The 25,788-nt window shown below is 43.9% G+C and overlaps 2 protein-coding genes across 2 annotated transcripts in view; one reads left to right on the forward strand and one right to left on the reverse strand.

Moving 5' to 3' along the window:
• Nucleotides 1-19,686, forward strand: part of TESK2 (testis associated actin remodelling kinase 2) — a 75,744-nt gene extending 56,058 nt beyond the window's left edge. The window contains exons 6-11 of the mRNA XM_032192002.1: nt 4,144-4,226; nt 6,147-6,222; nt 7,881-7,964; nt 9,076-9,162; nt 12,722-12,857; nt 14,961-19,686. Of these exons, the coding sequence (XP_032047893.1) occupies nt 4,144-4,226; nt 6,147-6,222; nt 7,881-7,964; nt 9,076-9,162; nt 12,722-12,857; nt 14,961-15,967 (1,473 nt within the window). The 3' untranslated portion in view covers nt 15,968-19,686. The remainder of the gene's footprint in view (nt 1-4,143; nt 4,227-6,146; nt 6,223-7,880; nt 7,965-9,075; nt 9,163-12,721; nt 12,858-14,960) is intronic.
• A 30-nt stretch (nt 19,687-19,716) lies between these two features.
• Nucleotides 19,717-25,616, reverse strand: TOE1 (target of EGR1, exonuclease). Its single transcript, XM_032192003.1, has 7 exons — nt 25,509-25,616; nt 25,394-25,434; nt 24,695-24,791; nt 24,431-24,589; nt 23,816-24,075; nt 22,252-22,420; nt 19,717-21,780 (listed from the first exon to the last, which is right to left on the reverse strand). Exons 1-7 carry the CDS (start codon nt 25,614-25,616, stop codon nt 20,995-20,997), a joined length of 1,620 nt encoding a protein of 539 aa, XP_032047894.1. The 3' UTR covers nt 19,717-20,994.
• Between the last annotated feature and the right edge of the window lie 172 nt (nt 25,617-25,788).

Genomic DNA, 25,788 nt, shown 5'->3' on the forward strand with positions numbered 1-25,788 from the left:
TGCACAGCACAGGAGGGTTTGCACTAAAAAAAAAAAAAAGCTGTTACAGTTTATTTCTAATGTTAACACTAAACTTTTAGTGGTACTTTGAGACCAAAATGGAGCCTGTCCCTTAAACTTACTGGTTTTAGTTATAAAAACATGTACAGTATAGTAAACTTCCTGTTGCACATTAAGTTGTCAGTGGTGTTTCTGCTAAGACATGGCTCTTTAAACACAGATGATGCATTTAAGTATTTTAATTCAGTAACAGTCATCAGAGGATTGCAAATGACACATCAGGAGTACATCAGGAGTATGTCTCCTTTGTAGAGTGCAGTAAGATCTCTGAGGAGTCCAGCTCGTGTGTCATAAAACAAAACGATGAGGTTTCTTCATCTAAGCAACTTATTTTTAACTCTGAAACTTTTCAGTCTATTTTCGGTTTTGTTTGTGTAAAAGGGAGAGTAGAATATTGCATTCATCTTAGCAGGATTATGCTGTGCAAAGCAGATGTTAAGCTGCTGTAACACACAAAGGGGGCTTTATGTGCTTTCACATCTGTCTCTGCATAAACAGCTCCGTTAACTCTTCAGGCCTCGTGTACAGAACTCCCTGCTTTTATTAAGAGACTGCCTCAGGAAGGACCGATGGGGTCCCCGTTTTGGGGGGGAGAAAACATCAAGAACCCAGCTGAAGTCAAATACTGCCCTCTGTGACCGTCTGAGCTGCCAAAGGAAAGAATATCCCTCTTTATGTAGAGGTCCAAGGAGAAAGCTTGAGAAGGTCTTCGTGTTTTATTGCCTTGCAGCTTATACAAACAGTGCACTAGTAATTCAGACAAATTTTCTTAAAGCCCGTGTTGTAAAGCTGCTTGACGTTTCGTCTCACTGGCAGATTTTGAAGCTGTCCTTTATGCTAGAGAGGAAATTGAACTCCCGTGTCTCTGTGCCAAATTCCAGCAATTAGACTAATCACTGAATTGATGCACTTTTTTTCTTTTTTGTATAAACTGGGAAGTGTAAATTTGTCAGCAGAAACAACGCATTATGCTCTGTGTTTTTCCTACTAAAATATCACCTCTAGCTTAAATTTTCAAGTTATTTTCAACCTTTCGCTCTCTAATGGAGCTCTGTCCCTTTTTTGATCCTGATTTATCTTGGTAGCAGAATGTGAATGCTTAAAAATGTCTCTGCACATAACTACCAGTTACCACCTGCTGTAGGCTGTGTACGTCTCCCTTTCATGAATCGCATTCTAAATCTGGTGACTGAACTGTCCGTGTTATGAATTTGGTGCAGTGCTGGGTGACAGCTTTACAAGGATGGGAAGGCTGGTGGAGAAGCGTGGTGGTGCTGGCAGTCCTCCTTAGAGCACTTGGAGACTCTCAGCACAGTGAAGCATCGCCACCTGCAAAACTTTCTCCTGAATGGGCACTATGGGCTTCAAAGGTGACATCTAATCATGCTAGTATCTACACAAAGGCTGTCCTACTGATTTCGGTTCCAAGAAATTGATACTTAGCTACATCAAAATTTGCACCAGTTGAATTAAATTGGTTTAATTTTGCAACAGTGAGTGCTTAAAGTGATCCTGGTATTTTTTTGTCTGGTGCATGTCACCTGCTCACAGCTGATTTAATTGTAGGTAAAAAGTCATTCCTGCACTTACCCTAATGAATTCAACTCACAGTCAGTACTTTTCATATGCAGAAAAAAGCCAGACTTCCACTAATGAAAGCGAATAGTTCAGCTTCCGTATTTACATCATTTAACATAGTGCAGCCTCCTATAGCAGAACAACTGATGAGCATTTATAAAATGTAGCCCTGGGCTTTCCCCCGTTGCCTTGGGGGGGTGTCCTGGCCTCGCTGGCAGAACCTTTGGAGCGGAAGGAGTGTGCAGGTGGGGTGGGATGGCCATGTCAGTTCTGCTTGATTTCCCAAAAGGTCTGTGCTGAAGGGGAGCCTGGCTCATCTGGGAAGGAGCTCAGAGCTGTCAGGTAGCATTACGTGGCAGCTAGATTGCCTGCTCTATTGGTTTAATTTATGTTTTATCCAGGAATAATCTACTCGTGTAACGGGTCTGTGCTGTACCTGAGAGCTGCCTGGGGCTCGGGGGGGAATAGGATTGCTCGTATTCAGTCAGTGATGTGTGGATGTCAAATGGGATGTGATTGTGTACTGCTGAGAAGGAAAATCGTCTGTCAGGTTTGTGTTGTGTTTAAGCCTTCCTCTGTTATCAAAGCAGCCCTGTAGGTTATTATGAGTCTCATGCTCAGCAGAACTGTTTCTACAGCTTTTTGGTTATATTGAAAACAGTTCTCAGTCTGAATTAAAATATTTCTCTGGAATCTTTGCAAAACAGGCCTTACTGGAGAAATAGCCCTAATACACAACACTCAGGTGGTGAAATGAACTCCTGCCTTCTTGCTATTCAAAATGAACAAAATGTAAACAGTTAATGCAAGATGGGAAGCTAGATTTTAAAAGTAAACTTCTTTTGAATCATTTTTTTTTTTTAATGACAAATTATGAATCATCTTTAATTGCTAAACAACCCATGTCATAAAATAAACTGGTTTATGCACTGAAATATCAGGGTCAGCATTCCAGTACGCTATGAGAACTCTGCTGTCCTCACAGACTTGTTTCTGTGGTACGCACCCAAATGCCCAACGGCTGAATCATTTGAGTAAGATTTTTACAAAAAAAAAAAAGTTTTATCCTTCTCAGTTTTAAGTCCACTTACAGCAAGCAAATGTTTAAACAGAGGCGAGCTGAATGAATGTGCTCTTTGATAGGAGATAACAAAGCCCATAACTGAGAAGCTTTGCTGCTCTTTGGGCAAGCGCAGTTGCTTTAACTTTGTCCACGTTTATGAATCCCCAAAGTAATTGCACTTATTACACTTGAGTCATGCTAAACAAATAGAACTTTGCACCTCGGGAGGCTTGGATGCCTTTTCTTTACGTGATTGCAAGCGTGTCTCCCTTAACCTTTTAATTGGCAGGAGGAAAACTCACTGCGTGGCCTGAACCGCAGCCATCTGTCAACAGCGGTGACCTGAACTTGATCTTTTAGACAAGGGACTCGCTTTCCTTGGTAGCTGCATTGTACAGACATGCCAATACTCTGGGGTCAGTGAGGGGCTTTTGTACGGCCAAGCACAATAAAGGCAGAAAGTGTTTCCTGCTGTTCAGCTAATTAATGCAGGGTACCACCATGGAGGAGTCAGCAGTGGCTTTGCCGCCTGTCGCTGCTATTGTACCGCCTGCAGAAGGCTGTGGAGTAGGGCATGTGTAAGGGAGTGAATTCTGTCTTGCCCCACTTTTTATAGGACAGAAAAACTTAGGAAGTCAGCTTTTAATTCATCCATTCAGAAGGGAAAAAATGTGGTACTGGAATGGTCAAATCATATGTTGGAGTTGTAAATAAAAGCAACAAATATAAATTGGTAATACCCTGCATGTGATGTGAGGCTGCCAGACCAGAATTATTTGTGTGTCCTTAAATTGCCCTCTCCCCTGACACTGGAGGGGGCATATGAAAGGAAAAGATTGACAGCTTTTTCTTATTATCATTTTCTCTTAAATCAGGTTTATGGTGTACTGTGGAATAAAGAATTTGATTTTGAGACTTTAAAAGCACGCGTGACTCTGCAACATCTTGCATTTTCTGATGGTAATCTGTTGTAAAGCAGAAAGTTTCTTTTAAGTAACTAATATAGCAAAATATACACAAATATACACAACCATTGTTCTGATAACCTTGTATTCTGGTCAGGTTCAGGATCTGAAAGGAAACTGAAGGTGTCATAGCAAACAGCACGTACTGCATACTTGAACAGTAAGGGAATTAAATCATCTTAATTCTTGCTAGGACCTAGCTGGGTATGTGCTGCCTATGACCGCCTGCTTTCTCAGCAAGTTTTTAAGTGGATTATTAACTAAGTGTAAGACTGTTTGCAGCATCTTAAGTTTGACAGACATGTGATTGTGCAGGGGGGAGGGTGGAGGAGAAGGGTCGTTGCTTTCAGAGAAAAGCTTCTCATGGACAAATGTCTTCCAAACAATATCTTGTAATCTTGTTCCAGATTTAAAATAAAACAAATGGTATATGGTTTTCATGCACAGACAATAACAATCTGTTTGTTTTCCCCTCAGAATTGTTTAATAAAACACGATGAGAACGGATACTCAGCAATAGTGGGAGACTTCGGTTTAGCAGAGAAAATTCCAGATCACAGGTACGTGAACTAATCAAAATGTAGGGAGAGTTGCAATGTGCTTGCAGGTCACAAGCTCTATTAAGCCGAGTCCCCAGGCCCGTTACTGCATTCTGATACAAAACTTGCAACAAGCATAATTGGTCTTGATCTAGAACTGCAGGCTGGATGACCAGTGTTATAGTTATCATCCATTCTGTTTTAGTGGTGTTTAGTTTATTTTTAAAAACAGTTCCAGGGAGTAAAGTTTTTCAGTAGATCTTCCAAGCAGGTATTAGGGAGTTTAGTTGTTTAAAAAAAAAAAAATCTGGTTTGGGATGATCTTTATAATAAATGTCATCTACTGATCCCAAACAACTCTAGCTCCTTTCCATTTTTCTAAACAACATTCAGTGGCATTCTATTATTTTTCTATTTAACTACTGTGTTAGTTAGGATCCAGGTTGATAAAGAAGAGAGATAAAAATTAATACTGTTTAACAGTAGCTCAGCATTTTCCTCTCCATGGGATGCAACTATGAACTTAACTCATTTGAGGAGTGCACAGGTGAGGTGACTGTCACAAGCTATTGTCATGATTTGCAATAGTCCTCTTGTCCTCCCTCTGTTAGGGAGGTCAAGGACAAGGATTTAATTGTCCTCTCATCTGTATATTGACTTGTCTTTCAGAGTATTCTGACTGTTAAATGTGCAGTCAAATATTCTCCAGTGTGTGCTTCAGTGTAAAATAAATAAAAGCCTTCCAGCTCTTCTGACTGCAGAGTAAACAATAAAAGTTGATCCCAGCTATGCACTGTTTTTAAACTGCGTGTATCCTAAACCTATAGCTTGGGAGGTCTGAAGGCTTGTTTTAATGTTGGTGAAATATTGATCTGAAAGTTTAACAAAGTGAACATTTAATTCCAAACTGCTGATAAGCGTAGTCAATGTGTATCTTGTACGCTCCTGTGGAATCTCTACCTTTTAAGGTTCTTCTGAAAGCTTCAACTGTATCAATAGGAAGCCGTCAGAATCAGGAAGACATCAGTGTGGTTTTAATACCCAATTTTAAGATGTCTTGAAAACCGAGTATAGTAATAGTTAAATCAAATGTCTTGATACTAAATAAATAAGATAATGAAAGTGTTGTGGCAGACACACTTTGAGTCTGATCTAGCCTTACCATCATTTTCAAATGCAGTTATATTTTTTCCAGTTTTCTGGCTAGCAACCCATGGTTTTAGAGGCCTTCAGAGGCCTTTTCTTTGTAGGTGTTCTTTCAAGGACAGCTGGGGGACAAGCTTGATGCCTTTTTTAAGACCGTAGTCTTCAGCCATATTAGAAACATTGCAGAGATGTCAAATCAGCTCTATTCTATGTACTTTTAACTTCTCCCTACTAAAAGATGTATTTGGTTAATCTTGACTTTTTTTATTTGACAAAATATGTGAGCAGGCTATACTGAATACTTTGGGAGCTGCCTATAGGTATACATGTAGGGATAATTGCATGTCTTGCTGAATGAATAGAGAATTTGACATCTAGCCAGAAACTGATCTCCACAAGCCTTTTTAAACATAGATGAAGGAATCCACTCTGCCAAGAGTTTGGAAAACAAAACTATTGAAATATGTGACCTGAAGATAAAACAATTGGTGGGCTGGGGGAAGCTCGGGCACTTAGGTACTGGAAATACAATATGTTGGGCAATTGACCCAGGCTTGCTTTCTCTTTCACCTTCTTCTCTTGCTATTGAATGTTCCAGTAACTACAGGAGGAAATTAGAGTAAAATGCAGTGTATTTTGTATCCCACTTGTATAGACTTCCCTACGGTGGAAGTTTCTACAGATGCTTGCAGTTACAGGAAGTTTATAGCAATGTATGAATCAGACTAATTCATTAATGATTATTCTTTTCTCTCCTCCTGCTGCTCACCCTCCAATGTCTACGTCTACACATAGTGAAAAGTTACCAGTGGTGGGGTCACCCTTCTGGATGGCACCAGAAGTTCTCAGAGATGAACCTTACAATGAAAAGGTTGGTACGTGTAAATAGACTTTAGTTGTCACTTGTTTCTTTTCAGTATCTGTATACAAGACTTAAGATTTCCATAATATTATTGTTATTTTTTCATTTGTCACATTCCTATACTAGGTAGGTCATTCAGACTGAGGGAGAGTGTGAGTCGAACAGCTAATAGTTGTAATTCATGGAATAGTTTCTTAAGCAGAAATAGAAGTACCTTTAGCATAATTCACTGTTAGGCTGTTTCCATTCTGAAACACCCCATGTGCAAAAATGTGATAATGACTTGTCTGCCTAACACAGCTTGATTTAACCAGGTCTTGCGAGAAATGTCTGGTGATACTTGGTGGTGGTTACTTTCCTGACAATGGGTTAGTGACCTCTTGGTAAAAAAAAATGAGGTCTGTAAATTTGTACAATTACTTTAATTAAAAATAATGATAATAATCAACAGTACTCAAAGGTGATGTGCCTGGATAAAAAAAAAAAAAGTTCTCCAAAGGTATTTCTTACTTTTTTTTTCCTATTGGTGGCACTGGAAAATGTTTCTTTTAGTGGAGCATCAGATCACACTAGGCTCTAGAAATAGTATTTTTCTATCAAGTTGTTCTTTACACAGGGTTTTCTCTGTCATGTGCAAAGATGTTCTCTAAAACACAGTGTAGTTCAGCCCTGCAAGAGCAACTTTTCATGATAAAGCCCACATCCTGTACCTTTTTTTAGCTAGTAGTCAATATCTGTTTAATTGTTGGTACTTGAAACGTAGAGGAAGGCAGTAGCAACCGCAGTGATAAATGTGGTCATTACTATTTCAAAGCTTTGAGAGTTCCCGTTGACCTAAATTAATAATAAAGTACCCAGATATGGTGCCACGTTCTTCACTGACCCTAGGGCATGGGAGACTAAAGAGGAAGCAGGTCTCTAGCAGTGTGAGAGGTAGCATATAAGCCTGCCTTGTACCAGAAGGCTGAGGGATGCCAGTTTCTGTTCTGTAGACCTTTATTGTATGCTTTCCCACATTTTATTACTTGGTAAATTCAGGTGGGTGGAAATCTGATGAACTGTGCAGCTCCAGGGATACTCAGATAAGTGATTACTAAGCAGCATGGAAATTTCAATGGAAAAGGAGGCGGGTATACAATGTTAGTAGGTATCTCAAGCTTTGGGAGATTCTTTTCTCCAGAGGTGCTGAACTGTGAGAAAAAGGGGAAAAAAATTTACATTTTCTCTGAAGAGCAGCATTAATATTCTGGATAAGCTGTGTGCATGTGAATTCTAAACCCCTCTTTCTAACCACAGTGATACATAGGCATGTCATATTTTGGCGATGTTTTTAATTACTCCCATCTGTAAGTCATCAAATGCAACTTTACCATTCTTTATGCAAGGAAAGATTTTTATGTTGCTGATTTAATAGTAGCTTTTTTTTTTTTTTTTTGAAAGAGTTTTAAAATCATCATTGCTATTTGCGCTGCAGCGGGGTTTTTACTATAAGCATATGTTTCTTCACATGGAAAATATTAGTTATAGTGCAATTGCTTCGCGGTTGTAAGGCTGTGGTGTTGGTTTAGTTGTTCTCGATAACCAGTTGGGGTAAGGAGGAACGCAGTAGCAGATAAGAATAGTGTATTCATAGCTGATCCATGTAGCTATTTATTTTTTCCTCCTAGGCGGATGTGTTCTCCTATGGTATAATTCTGTGTGAGATTATAGCAAGAATACAGGCAGATCCAGACTATCTCCCTCGCACAGAGGTAAGTGGTTACGTTCATCGTGTTGGTGGGAGGTGGTAAATATGCCATGATAATGGCTGGCCTTTAGGTCTTCTGGCACTGCTGCCAAAGATAGGATGAATAGTTCTTACGCTAAAAAGAGCCTGTAACAGGCCTTTGTATTCTATGCTGTTGTAAGAAGCTCCCTCAAAGATGTTTTGACACAGACTTTGTGCAGCAGCAGTCATCAGGAGGAGTCCTTTCAGAAGCTCCAGACCTGTCCCTAACCCTCAGAACATAGAGGGTGTTGCAGGACTTTCCTTTTGTAGTGTGATAGCTCATACAGATTTCTTGCTGGATTCAGAACAGAGCACTTCTGACCTACTGCATCCTCTAAGTAGCCCTGCCTTGTGAAAGGGGCAGGAGCTAAAATAAGCTCACCCTTATTTTTACATACACTGTACTAAGCATTGTTAATCTGAGCTAAAATTGACTAATCAGAGGAGATGCCACTTCTTTCTTCACTTGCCTTTTGGCTGCGTCCCATCTGCAAGGCAGCTTTTGGCCCTCCATAGGGGTCTTCCAAATTGCCTTTCCACCTCCAGTTCTGAAAATGCTTGTCTTGAACCACAATATGTAAGAGATCCTTTTGTTTTTCTTTCCTTCAGATCTCCTTATAGAAGTGCATTTAAGGAACTGGGTAATTTGTAACACCAGCCTAGTAGTACCATGTACTGAAAAATTAACTACTTTAATTGGTGAATTTTCATCATAGTGAAGCCTCTGGTTTTACAGCAGGCTGTTAATTTACACTATGAAAATCACTGTGGTGAAACTTGATAGTGTAGGATATTGCTTCCAGATCCACATGGGCAACACTTCAAGTGCAATGAATTGCAGTTGAATCCAGGAAGAAGAATGGGCTTTGATGTCAGCTCATTCTCTTACAGGTATCCTGTATCAAATAAATCCCAATGGGAACACTGCAGTTTGGAGCATGCATGAAGTTTTCTCAAAACCCACTGTATGTGGCTGCTCAGGGATGGAGTTCATGGTTATTCTATGTAGGGACACCCTCTAAAAACATATTTTGTGCCAGTAACAAACCTCACTTACATCTCTGCTCTCTATGGCGTTTTTCTTGTTTGTACAGAATTTTGGATTAGATTATGATGCCTTCCAGCACATGGTGGGAGACTGTCCCCCTGACTTCCTCCAGCTGGCCTTCAACTGCTGTAACGTGAGTACCTTACCTGAAGGGGACAGGCCAAAACTGGAGTTAAATCCCTCTGGATTTTGAAGATAGAGGTTAAAGTGTGTACAGAAGAGACCAAAGCAGTGCACGTTCTGAGAACCCAGAGAGTCCCTTGCATTTTTTTGTATCCCTTCCTTTCTCCTTGCAAAAGAGTCTGACTTCTGCTTTTGTTGTTCCGTGTTCTGTCATGCCAAACAAACAGGTCTGGCACACTGAACAGCTTCTTGCAGGCTGCTCAGGCTGATCATAACCAGTTGTATGTTATTGACACTGGCTGGCCCTCGGGCTGACAAAATCCAGCTGTTATTGTGTACAGACCTACTGAGCTGTGAAGAAAGAATTCTGAGTTGTTCTCATAAACGGAGGGGACAAAATGGGGACAGGCAAATAAAGAGCAGGCACTAAACTACTCTCAAGTTTATATATGCTGCCTTTTGTAAAGAGGGATAACCCTGTAAATCCCAAGATTGTATTTAAAAAACAACAACAACAAAAAAAAACACACACAACCAAACAACAAAAAAGAAATATAACTTGAACCCAAAAACACAGATGACTTAATATCAGTAAGGCTATAGGCAGTGTGCAGTATTGAGTAAATTTCTTCTTGTTATTTGAGTAAAAGGATGATAATGCTGGATACCTTCATGGCTCATCAGCATGAAAATTTCAAGGAAGTGGATCCCTTCTGTGAATTATCTTATAATAGAGGTTACTAATTCTTTTGGTAAACTGCTTAATCTGAAGTAAGGGAACCTGAGCTTCCAGAAACTCGGATGAAGCTAGGAATGTCACTGCTCACCTGAAACTGAGACACCTTCTAGAATGTTTATTGCACAAAGCTCCGCTCAAGACACCACAACCAAGCCATGCTGTAATTAGCAAAAGCACCACGTCCTACTGAGCATTTGTAAGAAAACTCTCAGAACAGGCTTTGTATTCCTGTCTGTTACTGATTTTCAGGCTTTGTTTTCATGTCAGCACTGCTTCTGAAAGAAGCAGTCTCATCTCTCCATTCTTTTAAGAGTTGTCTTTGCCCCAAGCTCTCTTTGCACTGTATTAGTACAAGTGCACATGCTCAAAGGGAGAATGGCATTCAGGTGAAAATATGGGTGAGGGGGTGACTCCTGCTCTTGACACAAGGTGGCATAATTTAATGCTAGGCACGTTTGTGGAACTTAGTCTGGACGAGCTATTTTGCTCCTCTAATTTCACCTTAGTACAGTGGAGCTTACTTCAGTAGGACAGTGGTATGCTTGACTCATATTTCTGAAGTGTTTTGACTATGTGAGCACTATAGGGTTTGGGTGGAAGTAGAGTTTGACTGTGGAAACCTCAGCTCCCAGCTGTAGTCCCCAGAAGTCATACAGCATCCAACACATGGTGCTTGATTCAAAGCAATTTTTCAGCACAAATTCAGAGTAGAACTGTACTCATGAGCAAAGGGAAAGTGACTGGTCTCATATTCTTATGTAAGATTTTTTTATGTTCAGAGAAAAAGGATTTTCTCCTACTGATTATCATCAAATGCTGTCTCCTGCATAATAAACGTCCGTTCCCTGAACTGGAACTGGAAATGACTGTCTTGTGATCAAGGCATTAGTATGCTGATTCCACTGCGGAGCATATTGCAATTCCCTTACCGCTTGCCTAGTGGAATGAAAAGGCAGCAAATAGATAAGGCTGCCTTATATCTCCCTAAGCATGCTATACTCCTGTAATAGGTGATCTGAGTGGTAATTTTTATATAGCTTTTTATTATTTAATGGCTTGACAATCACTGTGAACTGTATAGCTCAGCTGATTAGCTGAACTAATATGCAAAGCCCTGGAGTTTTCTACAGCCAGGAAATGTGTTTAGGGCAGCCTAAGAAAACGAGTAAAAACAGATGTGTATGAGTAGTGGATTAAAAATTCTTTAGTTTGCTGTTACAAAGCGTTTTTAAAAATGAGTACATGTAAGGAAGTCTGAAACCTACAGCTCCCCCAGCAAATTATAAGCCCTCTTGCATGAATGCTTCTAAATGTAATCATGTATGATCATGCAGAAGGCTTATGAGCATGAGCTAAGCAGTGGGGAACTGCAGCTTTGAGGAAGAACCACTATTCTATTCCACTTCAGCAGGAACTGAGTGATCAGGATGGAAGAGGCAAATGTTGCTCTGAGTCACTTTTTCATTGCTGCTGTTGTCCTGGATCTTTCCTAGCACAAGCTGAAATAGGCAGAGACTTGTTCTTACTTCCTGCAGCATGCAACAGCCCTCTCATTTTTTCAAATTGATTTTGTCAGAGTACAGAGGATATGCTTTGGTGTTTTACCCTGCCCTACCCTTTCAGTGAAATAGGGAAAGCAGAAAGATGTTTTCCTATGCCAGGAAATTGCAGTCCTTGAATTCAAAGCAGGTGTGATTTTGTTTTATCACTGTATGTAGGAATTGGTAGCCCTTTACCCTGTGTTGCTAGAAGGTGTTCTAGCATTGCCAATCGTACCAGTTCTCTTCAGAAGGATCCATCTCAGGACCTGCAGGACAGCATCAGGGAGGTCTGTGGGGTTTGTTCTTCCCAAAGCACCTCTGTCTCCTTTGGACTGGTGGTGATACCTGTCAGGGCTTGTCTGCTCTGAAAAAGCCTTTAGGGAGCTGGAGACAGTCAGGTCAAGCGGAATCTCTTTAACAGTGTAATGAGGTTAACTTTTGACTGCATAATTAGACAGTGCTACCTATGGTAGTTAAACCTGTAACGTATATGCAGGGTGAGTGTTCAGAATGATTAAATGCCATCTAAATTACTACTTAATTTAAGCTGCTTGCTCTCTATTACAGTTGTCGTGTTTGGCTTTGTTTAGGGATGCATTTCTATTAGGGAGAATAAATAAATGCGTACTGATAAATACATACTGATGGCTGAGGCGGAGGAAAGAATATTTTACTTGGGCTAAAATAGTCTTTTCTGTTGTATTACTTTTCTCATGTAACTTGTCAATCTTGCTTCCTCACAAGACAGACCGGTACACTGAGTAGTGAGGCTGATAAACAGATGCAAAGATAGAAGATTTGAAACTTTAAAATCAGCAATGCCATTCGGTAGATTTTAATTAAAGCCCCAAGCAATGATGGAAGAATTACAAACTTTTAAAGAATAATATAACCGAGTTGCTCTGTTTTAATTCTTACTGCTTCACACAGACTTTGAAATTACGTTGTTGTATAATCTCTGGCTGATAACTGGGGTACAGAAAGAAATCTTTGAACTGTGGAAAATGTTTTAAAACAAATAAGGTCCTGAGTCAAATAGCTTGCTACCTTTTCTTTATAAAATACACCATCATTGAATCTTTCCAACTTGAAAATGAAATGAGAAGTATAATAGACGTAAACTAGAACACTACTTTTCCCCTCCTTTACTTAAATTTTTTTCCAATAGTAACATGCTTCTTAAAACAATCTTGAATTTCTTCAGTTCCTTCAAGTTATCCTTCTGTCTGTCAAAACTAAGTAGTATGGACAAACCCCCATGAAACGATCTGATTTCTGTGCGTTCACAGATGGATCCGAAGTTACGTCCTTCATTTGCTGATATTGTCAAAACACTGGAGGAGACTTTGAACCGGCTGAGAAATGAGGACTGTGAGAGAGACAGAAAATTTTTGAATCTTGACAACAATGAAAGAAAACCCAAAGGTAAATGTCTGTATTTGCACAAAAATTGCTGCAGGCTAATAGCGAGAGAGTACAGTGTTCTGTATTTTGACTACTGAGATTTCAGATAAATGTGGTATTATATATAGTTCATGACTTATTTTGCCTAAAGCCTGAAAATGATTTTGGAACAATGGTGCATTGTGCAGTGTCATTTGGGAAAGAACAGCTTTTCCTTAAAGTGCCTCAAAAGGTTGTGCCCACAAGCTCTTGAAGTAAAATTTAGAGTTCATTTGGGAATGTAAGTAGCTGAAAGTACATGAAAATTCATCAACTTTTGCTTTGCCCCTGCTACTTCTTAGTGCATATACATAATTTCCTTGGTATATAATTTCTTTGGTATGTATTATGTGTAACACTTAGAAGCTACTTAAATTCCCTCAGGAGGAAGAGCAGAGAAGATGCATTGTATTCTAAAGTACCTTAGAAGTACTGTGAACTGGGGAAAAGATGAATCCCTGATCTGCATTGGGAATGCTGGCCTTGAAGGGCTTTTTCTAAAGCTGTCTAGTGCCCCCTGGTGTGAGGAGCAAACTGCAATCACTTCTTCGTGGGGGCATGTTCTGACCGAGATTTCTTCTCTAGTAGTAGATTTCTGGTGTTGGAAACTTAGAGTACAGTCAAATATATTACACAGACAATAGATGCATATATGAAACTATATATTTTTTAAAATCGGTTCTTTCAAACCACATGGAGCATGGACATGTGATAGTTCTCCCCTACCTGGAAAGCACCTGAGAGGTGTGAGTGAAAAAAACAAAATGTTCTTTTTGGTTTTCCTGGCATTATGCCTTTGGAGCATGGCTTAGATTTGCATCTTTGTGGAGAAGTGTTATGTGTGGTTCTTTGACTTGCGTAGTCTTTCCTCAGTGGAGCACCTACAGACTGAACTGTGGCAGTATTTAAAGGAAAAAGCAGAAGTCCATGTGCTCATTCTGGAAATGGTAATCAAAAGGAAATAACATTTTATTACATCCACTCAGTTGTTATTACTCTACCACAGCTTTTCAGAGGCACCTTGAGAGCCAGTGGCAGCTGCATGTCCCAAACACTCTAAAAGTTAATGTCTTTGCCAAAACAACTGCAAGTTTCCCATCCTGTTGTAGTGATAAACCTTTAGATTTTATTTGTGTATGTGTGTGTGTACTTATTTGCATGCATACGCATAATATGTAAAGTGTTTTTTTTTTTTTTTTTAACTCCTACTCCTTGGAGTTAAATTCTCATGTATCCCTAATTTCTGTACTGGATAATCTACTGACTCAAGGCTGGAATGATTTTAACTCTTGGTATCAGGAGGGCATTTATTTCGGCCACAGACTTTTCCTATCAGGGTGAAAATGTCACAGTTTCTTTGGTGACTGTCTTGTATTTGCTTTCTTTTATGGTCAGTATCATCAACAGATCTTGGGCAATCTCTGCTGGAAACCATGATGATAAGTGTAGAAACGTGCAAATTGTTCTCCTCCAAGACCACTCTATGTCCTTTCTCTTGCGTCAGTGTACAGGCAGTGAGGAGGTTTGAAGGAGCCCTAAAAAAACAAAGTTTGCATAGAGGACTGAAAGGACTTCTTTGTTCCTTTCAGATTTTTGTACAGTTTCCTTCCCTTTTTTCCTGAAGACAATGTTACTGTGTTAAATTAGCATCTCCCATAATGTGGGTGGCAAATTTGATTATAACATAATACAGAAGCAGTCCAGTTTCACTGTCTAGACAAGTAAGATGGCATTAACTGAATTTGAGTTTGCTTGGTTCTTCAAGGTGACTTTTAATCAGTTTGAGGTATGAATGAAGAGGAGAGAACACTTTAAATGTAGCATTGACTGCCTTTGCATTTAAAAGGTCCTGTGGACAGGGCTGCCAAATCTCCAAGTCTGAAACCAGTGATACACTGGGGAGAAGAGTGGTGTTGTGTATGTGTAAAAACTTTTAAGTAACTAGCAAATGTGTCTGTGGAAGATACTTTGGAACATCAGAAGTGCACCTTTCTCCTGTACAGTTATTGAGAAGGCTCTGTGAGGGAACAGGCATGCGGCCATATAGCTCCTTTAAGCTAAAGGTATTTCTATTCTTCCACTCAGGGTCAATCGAAAAAGGACCAGGAGTAAAACGTTTGAGTTCCCTGGACGATAAGATCCCACCCAAGTCACCCCGTCCACGTCGGAATATCTGGTTATCACGCAGCCAGTCGGATATCTTCTCCCGCAAGCCTTCCAGGAAGATAAATGTCCAGGACCCCTACTATACACCAAGCAAAGGTTTAGGCCGGAAAGTTAATCCCTTCAATGCACGGGAGGACCTCAAGGGTGGAAAGATAAAATTCTTTGACATGCCAAGCAAGTCTGTGATCTCTCTTGTGTTTGACTTGCATTCTCCAGAGGCAGGAGGTGGCCTGAAAGCCAGCCAGTCCCAGTTCCGGCAGGCATATAGCACGGACTGGCAGGAGTTTTCCCTCCCTCCTGGCAGGAAATGCAGATCGCTTCCAGTCTCCCCTGAACTGCCACACAAAGAATATGGGCTGTTTGGTGGGCTGTCCTCAACCGTCAGCAGGTGTGACCCAACCCAACTAAGTGCAGAGGTTCGGCAAAAACTCCTGAGTAGCAGTAAATACGGTGTGTCAGAGATTCCTCCCTTTCAAGCCAAGCCTCACAGGTCAGAATTTCTTCCTGTACCAGGACAAGAGGAAGATATGGACTGTTCAGATGGGCCAGTGTCCCAGGAGGAAAATGGGTTTTACCCTGTTGAGAACACGTGTGAAGATCCAGCATGTAATCAACCATTAGCGCTGGCCCAGCCCGAGCCACTATCCTACAAAAGGCTCCCAGCTGAGAATTCAGTGAACTCTGAGGGACATTCCTCACAGGTGTTTGCTGGTTGTCTGCCTTCTGAAGAGATGGAGGTGGAAGATGACCTACTGAAAAATACACCGCTGGAGTCTACAAAGCCTCTGTTCAGTGTTGGTCCTTCCACAGTGCCGAGGAGAGAGGCACGGCCCTTCAGGGAGCACGATGGGGACAGCACTGCCCCATTGTCTCAGACCTCCAACAACTCAGCAAGTGGCAGCACGCAGTCGACTTGTGGCATATGAAGAGAGGGCTCAAACTGAACACGTCCTTGAGTTGTTCCCAGTCACTTGAACTCTGTTTCTCTGTGGTGCTGGGTTTCATACTCAAGAGACCCAGCAGATGGTAAGAATGGGCTGTCAAACAGCTGCGGACAGCATCTGGAGAGACTGATTATTTTAACTTTATTTCAAGCTATGTTTCCTTCCTGATTTGCTTTAGGAGGGGGAACTACTCCAGCCAGAATGTCCATGCGGGCCCCGTAGTCCCTTCCAAGCAGTAGTAGCGAGAAGCAGGCACCAAGTAAAGAGTTCGACCTGGATTCCAGCATGGAGCATTTCAAGGCCTTAAGTTCCACATGGGGTAGAAAGAGCGAACTGTAGGTTTTCCCTTTTCCTCTGACTGACCAGCTGCTCTAAACTCCTGCAGGGTTTGCATTAGCATTCTGCAAGCAGTACACGCGAATCAGAGCCTCCGTTCTGGAACTGGGCACAGGGATCTCTTAGAGCTGTGCTGCAGCATTAAACAAGCTCTTCTTTCAGAAACAAAAGCCCTCACGCTGGTTGCAGTCTGCAGGCTGAGTCACATGATAAGTACTTTCCAATTAACAAGAACAACCTGTTCCCTGGTGTTTCTCGTTTCCCTTGGGATTTATTAATGATTCATTAGTGCAGGGAAGCAGGACACTGAGCACTGCTTTCTTGCACAGCTCTTTGTGTGTCTCGACCCAGATGTGGAGGAAGATTTGCCCAGGGCACAAGAGGGGAGCCACCTTCCAGGTGCTGTCATTTCTGGGCTTCTTGAGAAACTGCCAGTGAAAGTAGCAGTTCTGAGCTCCTGGGCTTTTTATCTTTGAAGAGCTGAATGGAGAGCGTGATCTCTTGCGGCAGAACAGTTAAATACAGCATCTAGATTAACTGCTGACCATCATCACCAGGTAGAAGGGACACGTTCACTTCCCTCTCTGGTAGGACATCCTATCTTATTAGTGCCAGCACAGTAATTATAGGTTCTTAATTAAAACCAGACTGTGTGATGAAGGACAGGAATCCCCTGCTCCAGGGAAGCTGCCAGCAGTGTTGTGGCCATGAGTGCTTTTGGAGGAGAAACAGTAGACTCGCAGAAGGGCTTTGAGTTGTCAAATTTAAGAAAATTAGTTTGTCCCCAATTACTTCTTTTCTTCTATAGAAAGGATCTGTTATCTTCATAAGTTTCTCCTGTCACTAAACAGGATTATCTACTTTATTTCTTTTTTTTTCCTTCCATCCACCAGCAGGTAGCTGTAAAAGCAGCAGCAGCACGTGCTTCCAAGCTGCTTGCTGGAACCAGTATCAGAGATCCCCACTCTGGGATGAGATGCATGGGAAAGCTTGTTCTGTGGTGATGTGTTCCACATCCTGCCCTTCTGCTATTATTGCCTACAACAATGTGGGGTTTTTGTTATTTATTTTTTTAACCTACATTATCATTCCTAACTGAGGTTTCATTGCATGCTCACTGAGCAGGTGATACAGTAGGCTCTGAGGGGTTGGAAGTCCAGAGTTTTATCCAAGTAATCTGTTACACTTCCTGCTCTCATGTAAGGATGGAAAATGTAAGCTGGTACTCCCTGATGGACTTTTCCTACTCTTTTCCAATCTCAAGGAACGGATGAAGAAGAAAGCCTAAGCTCTTTCTTGGCTGAGATACTGAGCTTTTTGGAGGTATAGGTAACTATTCTGTGAGTTGTAACTTGTGAAATGTCTCAACCTGAGCAGCAATTATCCCTTGTAATGGCTGCAAGGAATTAAATGAGAAAGTGTCCTTTAGTTACTGAGCAGTCTGTGCTGCATTAGGCAGCTGTCAGCAGTTTGAAAAATGCCCATCCTTACCAAGAACACCTCTTGTGGCTCACAGCTCTCTGCCTCTAGAAGGTGCTGATCTGTAGAGTAGCTTGTCTTGTGTATCCTGTCTGCAGAGCACGGAGCAGCTTGAAGGGCTGGTACTGTGTGCGTGTAATTTCCTTTGAGGACAGGGAACCGGTCAGCACAACTCAACTGACGGCTGGCTGCCTGCCTTGTGCCTGCTTTTTTCTTCCTCTTTTTCTTTTACACAACTAATCTTTCAGGAGGGAAACCACCAGCACCAGCTTCTGTTGTCACAAGATGCACATAGATGCATGACTTCAGACAAACGAGCAATAATAAGGAATGGTTTACTTCTGGATCCCCAGCCTACAAGGAAGCAGCCCCGCAGCCTCAGCAGAGCGCAGGTGCGTGCCTCTGGCTTGCATTGCCCTGGTTGTCAGAGCTGCCACCCTGCTGGGAAGCCTGGTACCCTCTGACAGACTGCAAAGCCTGTGCAGCCAGGCTTGGGGTACCTCTCAAACACCCGTCACAGTGACCTCACCTGTGTCTTATAGCACTATCTCTTAAAACGTTTCCCTGCCCTGAATGGATCTCTTACAAAGCAACACGGCTAAATTTTTATTTCCCTAAGTGTCTACTCTGAGTGCAGCCAGCTGACACAGGGCACATCCATCACCTTTTCTAGCTGTTTGTACCGAGGGGGAGATGTCAGAAAGAAATACCAAGGGATACCAAAGGCTCAGGCCTTTCCTGCATTCTTGGTCTGCATGGGAAAAGAGGCACTGGAGTAAAAGGCAGTCTTAAAACAGCTTAATGCCTGCTCAAACATGGCATTTCCAAGGGTCTGGATGCAGTTGGCACTAAGTCTCATCCCTTTGGTTGTGCAAAGCTGAATCCAGGTTGCACCTAGCGAGTACTCCTAGGTTTTCTGCCCATCTGAAGGTGCTTTTCTACTGGGGGCCATTTTCTGACAGCTACTGATGAACGTAAATACCAACGTGTGGTCAGCAAACTCCCTGTTTTATAGTGATGTGACAAAGTTTTATCGTGATTGGATTTTATCATGGTTTTTGACTTTCTTACAGGAGCCATTCTTGCTCTTTTAAAAGACTTTCTACACGTTGCTAGGTTCCCTGAAGAGATCAAAGATGTTTTTAATTCACTTTAAATCTTTCTATGTTGAATTCATTTACATGTCTGTTATAAGCTATTTTTGTTGTGGTTGCAGGTTGCTAAAAGGCAACTAAGAGGATGCATGTGAGTTGCTGCCCCTCAGAAGCAGTGCAGACAAGGGGCTTTAGTAGACTTCTACTTGCTGGAAAGGCATCAATGTGTTGTGTAACAGAACATTGGTATTTTTTGCCAGTACGACTAAAGACACTTGAATAATTCCTGTTTGCACTTAATGCTATTGTTTATATTGCATGTCACTACATTTCTATGCAAAACAAATAACCTTTTTTTTTGGGAGGAGGGGCAGCCAGATATTTGATTAAGTATAAAGATCTTTGCAAGATGATCTATTTTCATATTTATGAAGGAGTTTTACGTCTTAATATTTTGCAGACTGTAAATAGCTCAACTTGTAATTAAAGGCTTAGGAAGAAGTTTGTAGCTTGTGTATAATAGTAAGTTAACACTGCCAGAAAAAAAAAAATCTTTGCAAAACAACTTTTCTAATATTGTGGATATTTATGAATATGTGAAGAAAGCACGTCTTGTTTTTATGTTGATTGACCTTCTGACTTTTTTTTGAACTATAGAAATGGTGTATGTTTTATTGGAACTGCAATAAGAAGTAACCAAAGATGAATCCAGTTAAATATTTTCATAATTTTTTCTTGGTCAGGTTTTGTAAACTTTCCCATCTTGCTTTCAAAATAAAAATAAAATCAAGGGTGGAGTCTTGTGATTAAGAGGACAATTCTAGGTTACACAAACGTTGATTCAAATGCTTACATTAGCTATAGATGATATTCATGGTGGTTTTGAGATGCTATCAGTACGTGGTGCTGAGTTATAAACAAAGAGAACTGTCATCGTTATTGTGTTATTTCCCTCCTGCATCTTCCTGAAGTGTTAACACTATTCAACCCATGAGACTCAAAGCCTTTTTTCTATTCTTCCTTATAGTGCTCTGAAGAGTAGGCAGTAACTTGTGACCTACAAGATGCTTTTGATAGCACTCAGCCTGCAGGGAGCTTGCCATGGTGACTGCAGTGTCCTAGCCCTACAGCCTAGCTTCGGTAAGCACAGGAAGCAACACATCAGGGTTTAAGAGGAGCTTTCAGTCCCTTATTTAGAAGTGTAAAAGACCTGCTGTTGCTTAGAATCACCTAGCCCAGCACAACTTTCTACTTTTTTCCTGCAGAAGCAAAGGTTTCATCTATGTTGTAACCACAACTAAAATTACAAGTATTAGGTGGAACCCTTCTCTGGGCTTTTAAACAAACAAAAACCAAAACACTTTTTTCCTTCTCAGCTTCCTTAGAAAGACAGGGAATAATTATGAGTATCAAAAGTAACACCTCCCTAAAGATTCATGGAAATGTGTGCTTTGCCTGAAGAACTAGCCTGCTTCCTTCTGGTGTGCAACAGAAGCATCACATCTTCCTCCAGTCATTGATTAATAGCACTTTCTATCAAAATAATTGTATGTGACAACTGGGCCTTTTCATGCTTTTTATAATGTAGATTTTGACCTTCAGCATGTGGTCCTTTTGAAAAGGTTTGTCTTCCTCTAAGCTACTGGGTTAAGTGGCAGCAAATATTAAGGGTAAAGGCAAGATCTGGGAGGATGTTCTCTGGCCTCTGTCTCCTCTTATATTATCAAGGGATTGCCCTTCCTCTGCAAGTGAAACCCGTGCTGAAGGAGTTATCAGAGGGTCTTTCCAGAAAGACAACCCTAAGCCTGTTGTTTTTTTTTAAACCCACTTTGAGTGGGGATCACTGCTGCCACTTACAGCCCTGGGTGCAGCTGAAGTGCACCTCTCTTCCCTCCAAACTTACCTGTGCCTTTATCACCCCTTGTGCTGCTGAGGAACACCAGGGAGAACTCCAACTGAGAGCAATTTAATTAGTCAAGAAGTTAAAACAAAACCACAGGTAAGAAACTTGCTCCCTTTCTGGTCAATTTTTGAAAGAATAAAGAACTTTTAACAACTGAGGGAGGAAAAAAGCCCAGTTCAGCCAGGAGTCCCCTAGCTCTATGTGCTGTCCCAGGCCAACTTCATCTTCCGGCTGTGAGCTTTGGAAGATTTAGAAAAGGAGCTCTTCACTATTTGAAGTGGCACTGATTTCCCGCTGAGGTACAGTTTATTGTGACAGTCCGGACACCAGGGCTCCGTGCTACCGTCTGTGCTTTTTCTCTTCTTGAGCATCCAGACGTAAGCCATGATGTAGCCAGTCATGAAGGCATCAAAACCAGCTCGGTGGATGCCCCCCTGCGACGGGAGCTCCTGGGCTTCCTTTTGCTTTCCTGCAGCACACACTGCTTCAGTCTGGGGGCTGTCTGGGTGCCTGGCTGAGGCTGCTCCAGAAGGGAGCTCTGACTTCCCCTCCACTTGGTCACTGTCAGAGGCGTGTCCCTTGGCAGAAGGGCTCATGTCAGCAGGTTCTCCAGTGCTCCCCAGATCTTCTTCCCATCTAGCACGTGTGCTGGTGTCTGAGCTGGCCTCTGGTGCCACAGCAGTGGGGTTTTCCTCCTCCAGTGGCCAGTCATCATCGTTGGGTGTCATCTCCTCTGCCTCTGCTGCAGCTTCATAGCAGCTCTGCTTTGGCGGCGGTCCCTCCTCCCCGTTCTGAGCTATCTCCATGTCTTTCCCTGAGCTTTCCTGTTCAAGCACCTTTGCGGGTTCTTCTGCGTTCTTCCGCCGCTTCCACTTGTGTTTGCGTTTCTTCCGCTTCTCCAAAAGCTTGTCATCCTCATCGATTATGAGGTCGATGTTATGGGACTGGGGACACTTCACCCCATTTGGACACCAGCCGTAGGCCTAAGGAGAAGGAGAGAGAATCCTGTAGCCACTGGCAGCCTGGTTACAGCAGCCTATCCCCAGAACACGGAGCAGAGGTAATTTTCCACTCTACTCGTGGGCTCATGAGGCTGTGCCTGGAGCACCGTGTCCAGTTACAGCCCCACGGCACAGGAAAGGAATTGACAAACTCCTTTCGAACTCCCAGCCCTCCCAAGGCAGCAGCAGGTACTGTAACTCACACCATCCCTCTATTTAGGGCTGTATTATCTCTTTGAATCTTGGCTACTAATGTAATCTGTGAAATTCACTGCCTCAGAACAGAGCATGCTGTTGTGTGGCTTTGAAACCAAAAAGGCAAAGCTTGAAAATCTTCCCTCTATCATGAAGCAAGTAAGTGGAAGCTCCCAGGTGCCCTCCTACCACCTCCTGCTCTGGCCACATGTCTTTTTCCATAGAGCGAGGTAGGAAGCAGGGATTCCCATTACTTACTGAAAATTTCTCGCAGACAGGCACGTTATTTGCCCCTCCCACGCTGCTTGCTTCTTCCAGAGAGCAGTGGCGATAGTCAATGTAGTGGGACATGTTCTCGGGGTAGTTGCAGAACTCAATGGTGAGGTGCTGGCTGCCGGAGTCCCTCAGCTTGCAGTTCTCTCGCTTGCTGGAACACACCAGAGCACGCAGTTAACTCAAAGACACCCCAGAGCAGGGCTGGTGCGAACACGTTGCTCTGCACCAACTTTCAGCTCCTCTGCTTTCTTGCTCTTGAGCTCCAGCTCCTGTTTGACAGCCTGCTGCAAGGGAAGTCAGTCCAGGGAACAGAACTTCAATAAATAATCCCTTCTGTGCTGATTTAAATGCTGTTTCCCCTTATTCCTCAATACAGGCAGGGACAGCACTGTCCTTGGTGAAGCTATGGGAGAAGGGTCTGCCTATCTTGGTTTTGAATATTCAGGGCAGTAAGATGTGTTAGTCCTGGTGATGTTAATGGACAAAGGGAAATACCCAAGGAGTTGTGGTGTATCTAGCAGCCACCACCCAGACACATCAAACCTGGGCAATGCAGACACCAGAAATGCTTTCCATCTCATGAAAAAACAACCGTTTTGTCCCAACAGCTGGCTAAAACGCCCAAAAGCTTTGGAGGTAAGTAGATCTGTAGGTTAAAACATTAAGAGTCCTGTTTTAAAAGTGTTTTCATCCTGTCAGGAAAAAAAAAAGTATTTTTGTTTGAGAAGAACCATCTCGAACATTTTCAGACCTGTCAAAACAGCATTTCCTAATACAAAACAGGCACTAAGATACCATTTCTGCTCTGCATGGTGTGAATTTAGCAGATTCAAGGGGCTGTACCACCGCCAGTGCCTTGTTCAGATTGTGCAGCGACTGCAGAACCAGGGCCCAGGCTGACAAACAGAACAGACACTGCTGCTTCTAATTTGTTCACCTGGAAGATATCCTCAGAGCTGAGGGCAGGAAGCAAGACAAGAGCCTTGGAACAAGAGCAAACCTTTGCTTGGAAGGAAGTGATGGGAATAGGAACCTGCTCCAAGTGAGAATCTCACAAAAAAGAGTTGTGGCGGAGCTAGCCAGCGTCAGGAGATAGGGAGCACCCCCCTTTACTAAATAACCTGTGTTACAGCAGGCTCAGCAGGCACAGCCCTGCTCCCTCGCTGAGTTCACAGGGAATCTGCTCTGCCTGTGTTCCTGCTGGCATCTCTGTGGCGCTGCTGGACCAGGGCCACGCAGTGAATCAACTTGTTTTCAGTCCAATTAAAATTAAAATTAAATAAATAAAAAAAAAAAATAAGGTCATTGTCGTTACAATTACTGCCAGCAAAAGACTGAAATCCTCTTTCCAGTGCTGCCCACCAAACAGTGAATTACCAGATGCACCCTTATGTGGTGCATCCTAAAAAAAAAAAAAAATCACAGAAAAGCTCCTTTCTTCAGTCACTGCAACAATACAAAGACCTAAATCCTTTGCCTGGAAAAATAAACCAAGCACTGATTCCCTCTTTCACCCCAAAGCTTTAAATACCGGTGTGCCGCTCACCACTTCTTGAAAGCATACTCCAAGTAGGATGCCACAAAGCGGGTCTCAAACTCCGAAGCGTATTTGGTGTCGTATATTCCCGCTGGAAACATTTCCGAGAGGTCAGCGGTGAAAGTGCCGAGGTTGTCTGGGAGGTGAGCGTAGAAGCACTGGTACAGGAAGACCAGATCGATCAGCCCGTTATGCAGAACGAGAGGCTTTCTCGCTCGGATGAGTTCCAGGAAAAAGGTTCGAATGCTCTGGCTCTGGGTCTCATTGCCCTGAAAGAGGAGGGATTAGTCAATAAACCTTAGCACAGCAACTTAATGCCACACCAGGTATCCTCAGGGCCTGTTGTTGCACTACGCTGCCTACAGCCACGACCTGCTCTGGTAAAAGAAACGCCCAAATAATTGAAAGAGCAGCTGCTGTGAGTGACATTGGATATAAAATAGGAGAGGTAAGAAGGATACGCTGCGTTCAGGTTCCTTTTTTGAGCCTTTCTTCACGTAACAGACATGGGAAGGATCCTGGGGAACCAGAACCTCCCCAGCAGCCTGGAGCAGGGCACGCCGAGGTGCATGAAGGCGAGAGAATGATGAGGGCGAGGGCACGCGCCCGGCAGGGCTTCCTCACCTTGTCATTGCCCTTGTGGTAGGGGATGCCCTGCGAGTACTGCTTGTTGAAGTCGAAGCCGTGCTGCACCAGGAACTGCACTGACTGCGGCTCCACCACGTACTCCTCGGTGCAGAGCAGCGTCAGGTTGTACACCTGGCACAGGTAGGTGTGCTCGGGCTGAGGGAGAGGGGAGCACAGCGCAGCGGTCAGCGCCCCGCACGCACCCAGGGCTCAGCCTGGCGGCCCCCAGCACCCACCCCGGCCCCGCGGCCGCCCCGTTACCTTGCCGGGGAGCTGCCTGAAGCAGGCGATGCCCAGGGACAGCACGGAGCGCGTCCGGGCGGCGCTGCACACAGCTCGGTACCGCTCCTCGATGCACCTGCGGGCAGCATGCCCGTAAAACCGGGACACCGGGCACCAAAACACCAACGGGGGGGAGACCACCGGGCCCGGGACCACCCCCGGTACACCCCAGCGTCCCCGGGTACCTTCCCAGTGACCTCCCAGTGAGCTCCCAGTGACTCCCCGGGAGTCCCCAGTGCCCTCCGGTACCCCCTTTACCCCCCCGGTACCCCCTTTACCCTTCCAGTGCCCTCCGGAGCCCCTCGTTATCCCCCCAGGACCCCTCCGTTACCCCCCGGCTACCCTCCCGGTGCCCCCCTGACCCCCCCAATACCCCCTTTACCCCTCCGGTGCCCCCCGGAGCCCCTCGTTACCCCCCCAGAGCCCCCCCGACCCCTCCGGTGCCTCCCGGTGCCCCCCTTACCCCCTCGGGACCCCCCTCGAGCCCTCCCGGTACCCCCCGGAGCCCCTCAGAGCCCCTCGTTACCCCCCCAGGACCCCCCTGGGACCCTCCGGTGCCTTCCAGGTGCCTCCCGGTACCCCCCGACCCCCCCGATACCCCCCGGAGCCCTTCGTGACCCCCCCAGGGCCCCCCCCGGAGCCCTCCCGGTCCCCCCCCGGTGCCCCCTCCCCACTCACGGGCTCAGCAGCGCCTTCCTGGCCCCGAGGCCGCTCAGCTCCTGCACGGGCACAGCCGTCAGCCGCCGTCAGCCGCCCCCCGGAGCCCCCCCATCTCCCCCCCGTGCCCTCTCACCGTGTCCACGGCGATGAAGGCGGCGGAGCGCAGCGCCAGCAGCATCCCGGGCCACAGCTCCGCCAGGTTTCCGCTCTGCACGTCCACCACCGGCACCCGCCGCGACATGGCCGCCCCCAGCATGGCCGCCGCCATCACGGCCGCTCCGGAGCCTGGCCCGTGGGGGCTGTCTCGGCTCTGCCTGCTCCCACCGCTCGCCTCGCTCTTCGCCTCTCCCTGTGCTGACAGCCCTTTATATATCTCTTTTCCTTCTAACGCTTTCTTTTTTTTTTCTCTCCGC

The sequence above is a fragment of the Aythya fuligula genome, chromosome 8, assembly GCF_009819795.1.
Source record: "Aythya fuligula isolate bAytFul2 chromosome 8, bAytFul2.pri, whole genome shotgun sequence".
NCBI lineage: Eukaryota > Metazoa > Chordata > Aves > Anseriformes > Anatidae > Aythya > Aythya fuligula.

Bases quoted from the DNA above. Each gene is read 5' to 3' on its own strand.
- TOE1 (XM_032192003.1), bottom strand. From the start codon at position 25,616: ATGTCGCGGCGGGTGCCGGTGGTGGACGTGCAGAGCGGAAACCTGGCG. The intron at 24,590-24,694 runs GTAACGGGGCGG...CCTCTCCCTCAG, and splicing joins TCAGGCAGCTCCCCGGCAAG to CCCGAGCACACCTACCTGTG. The intron at 24,076-24,430 runs GTGAGGAAGCCC...CTCCTCTTTCAG, and splicing joins ACCACAAGGGCAATGACAAG to GGCAATGAGACCCAGAGCCA.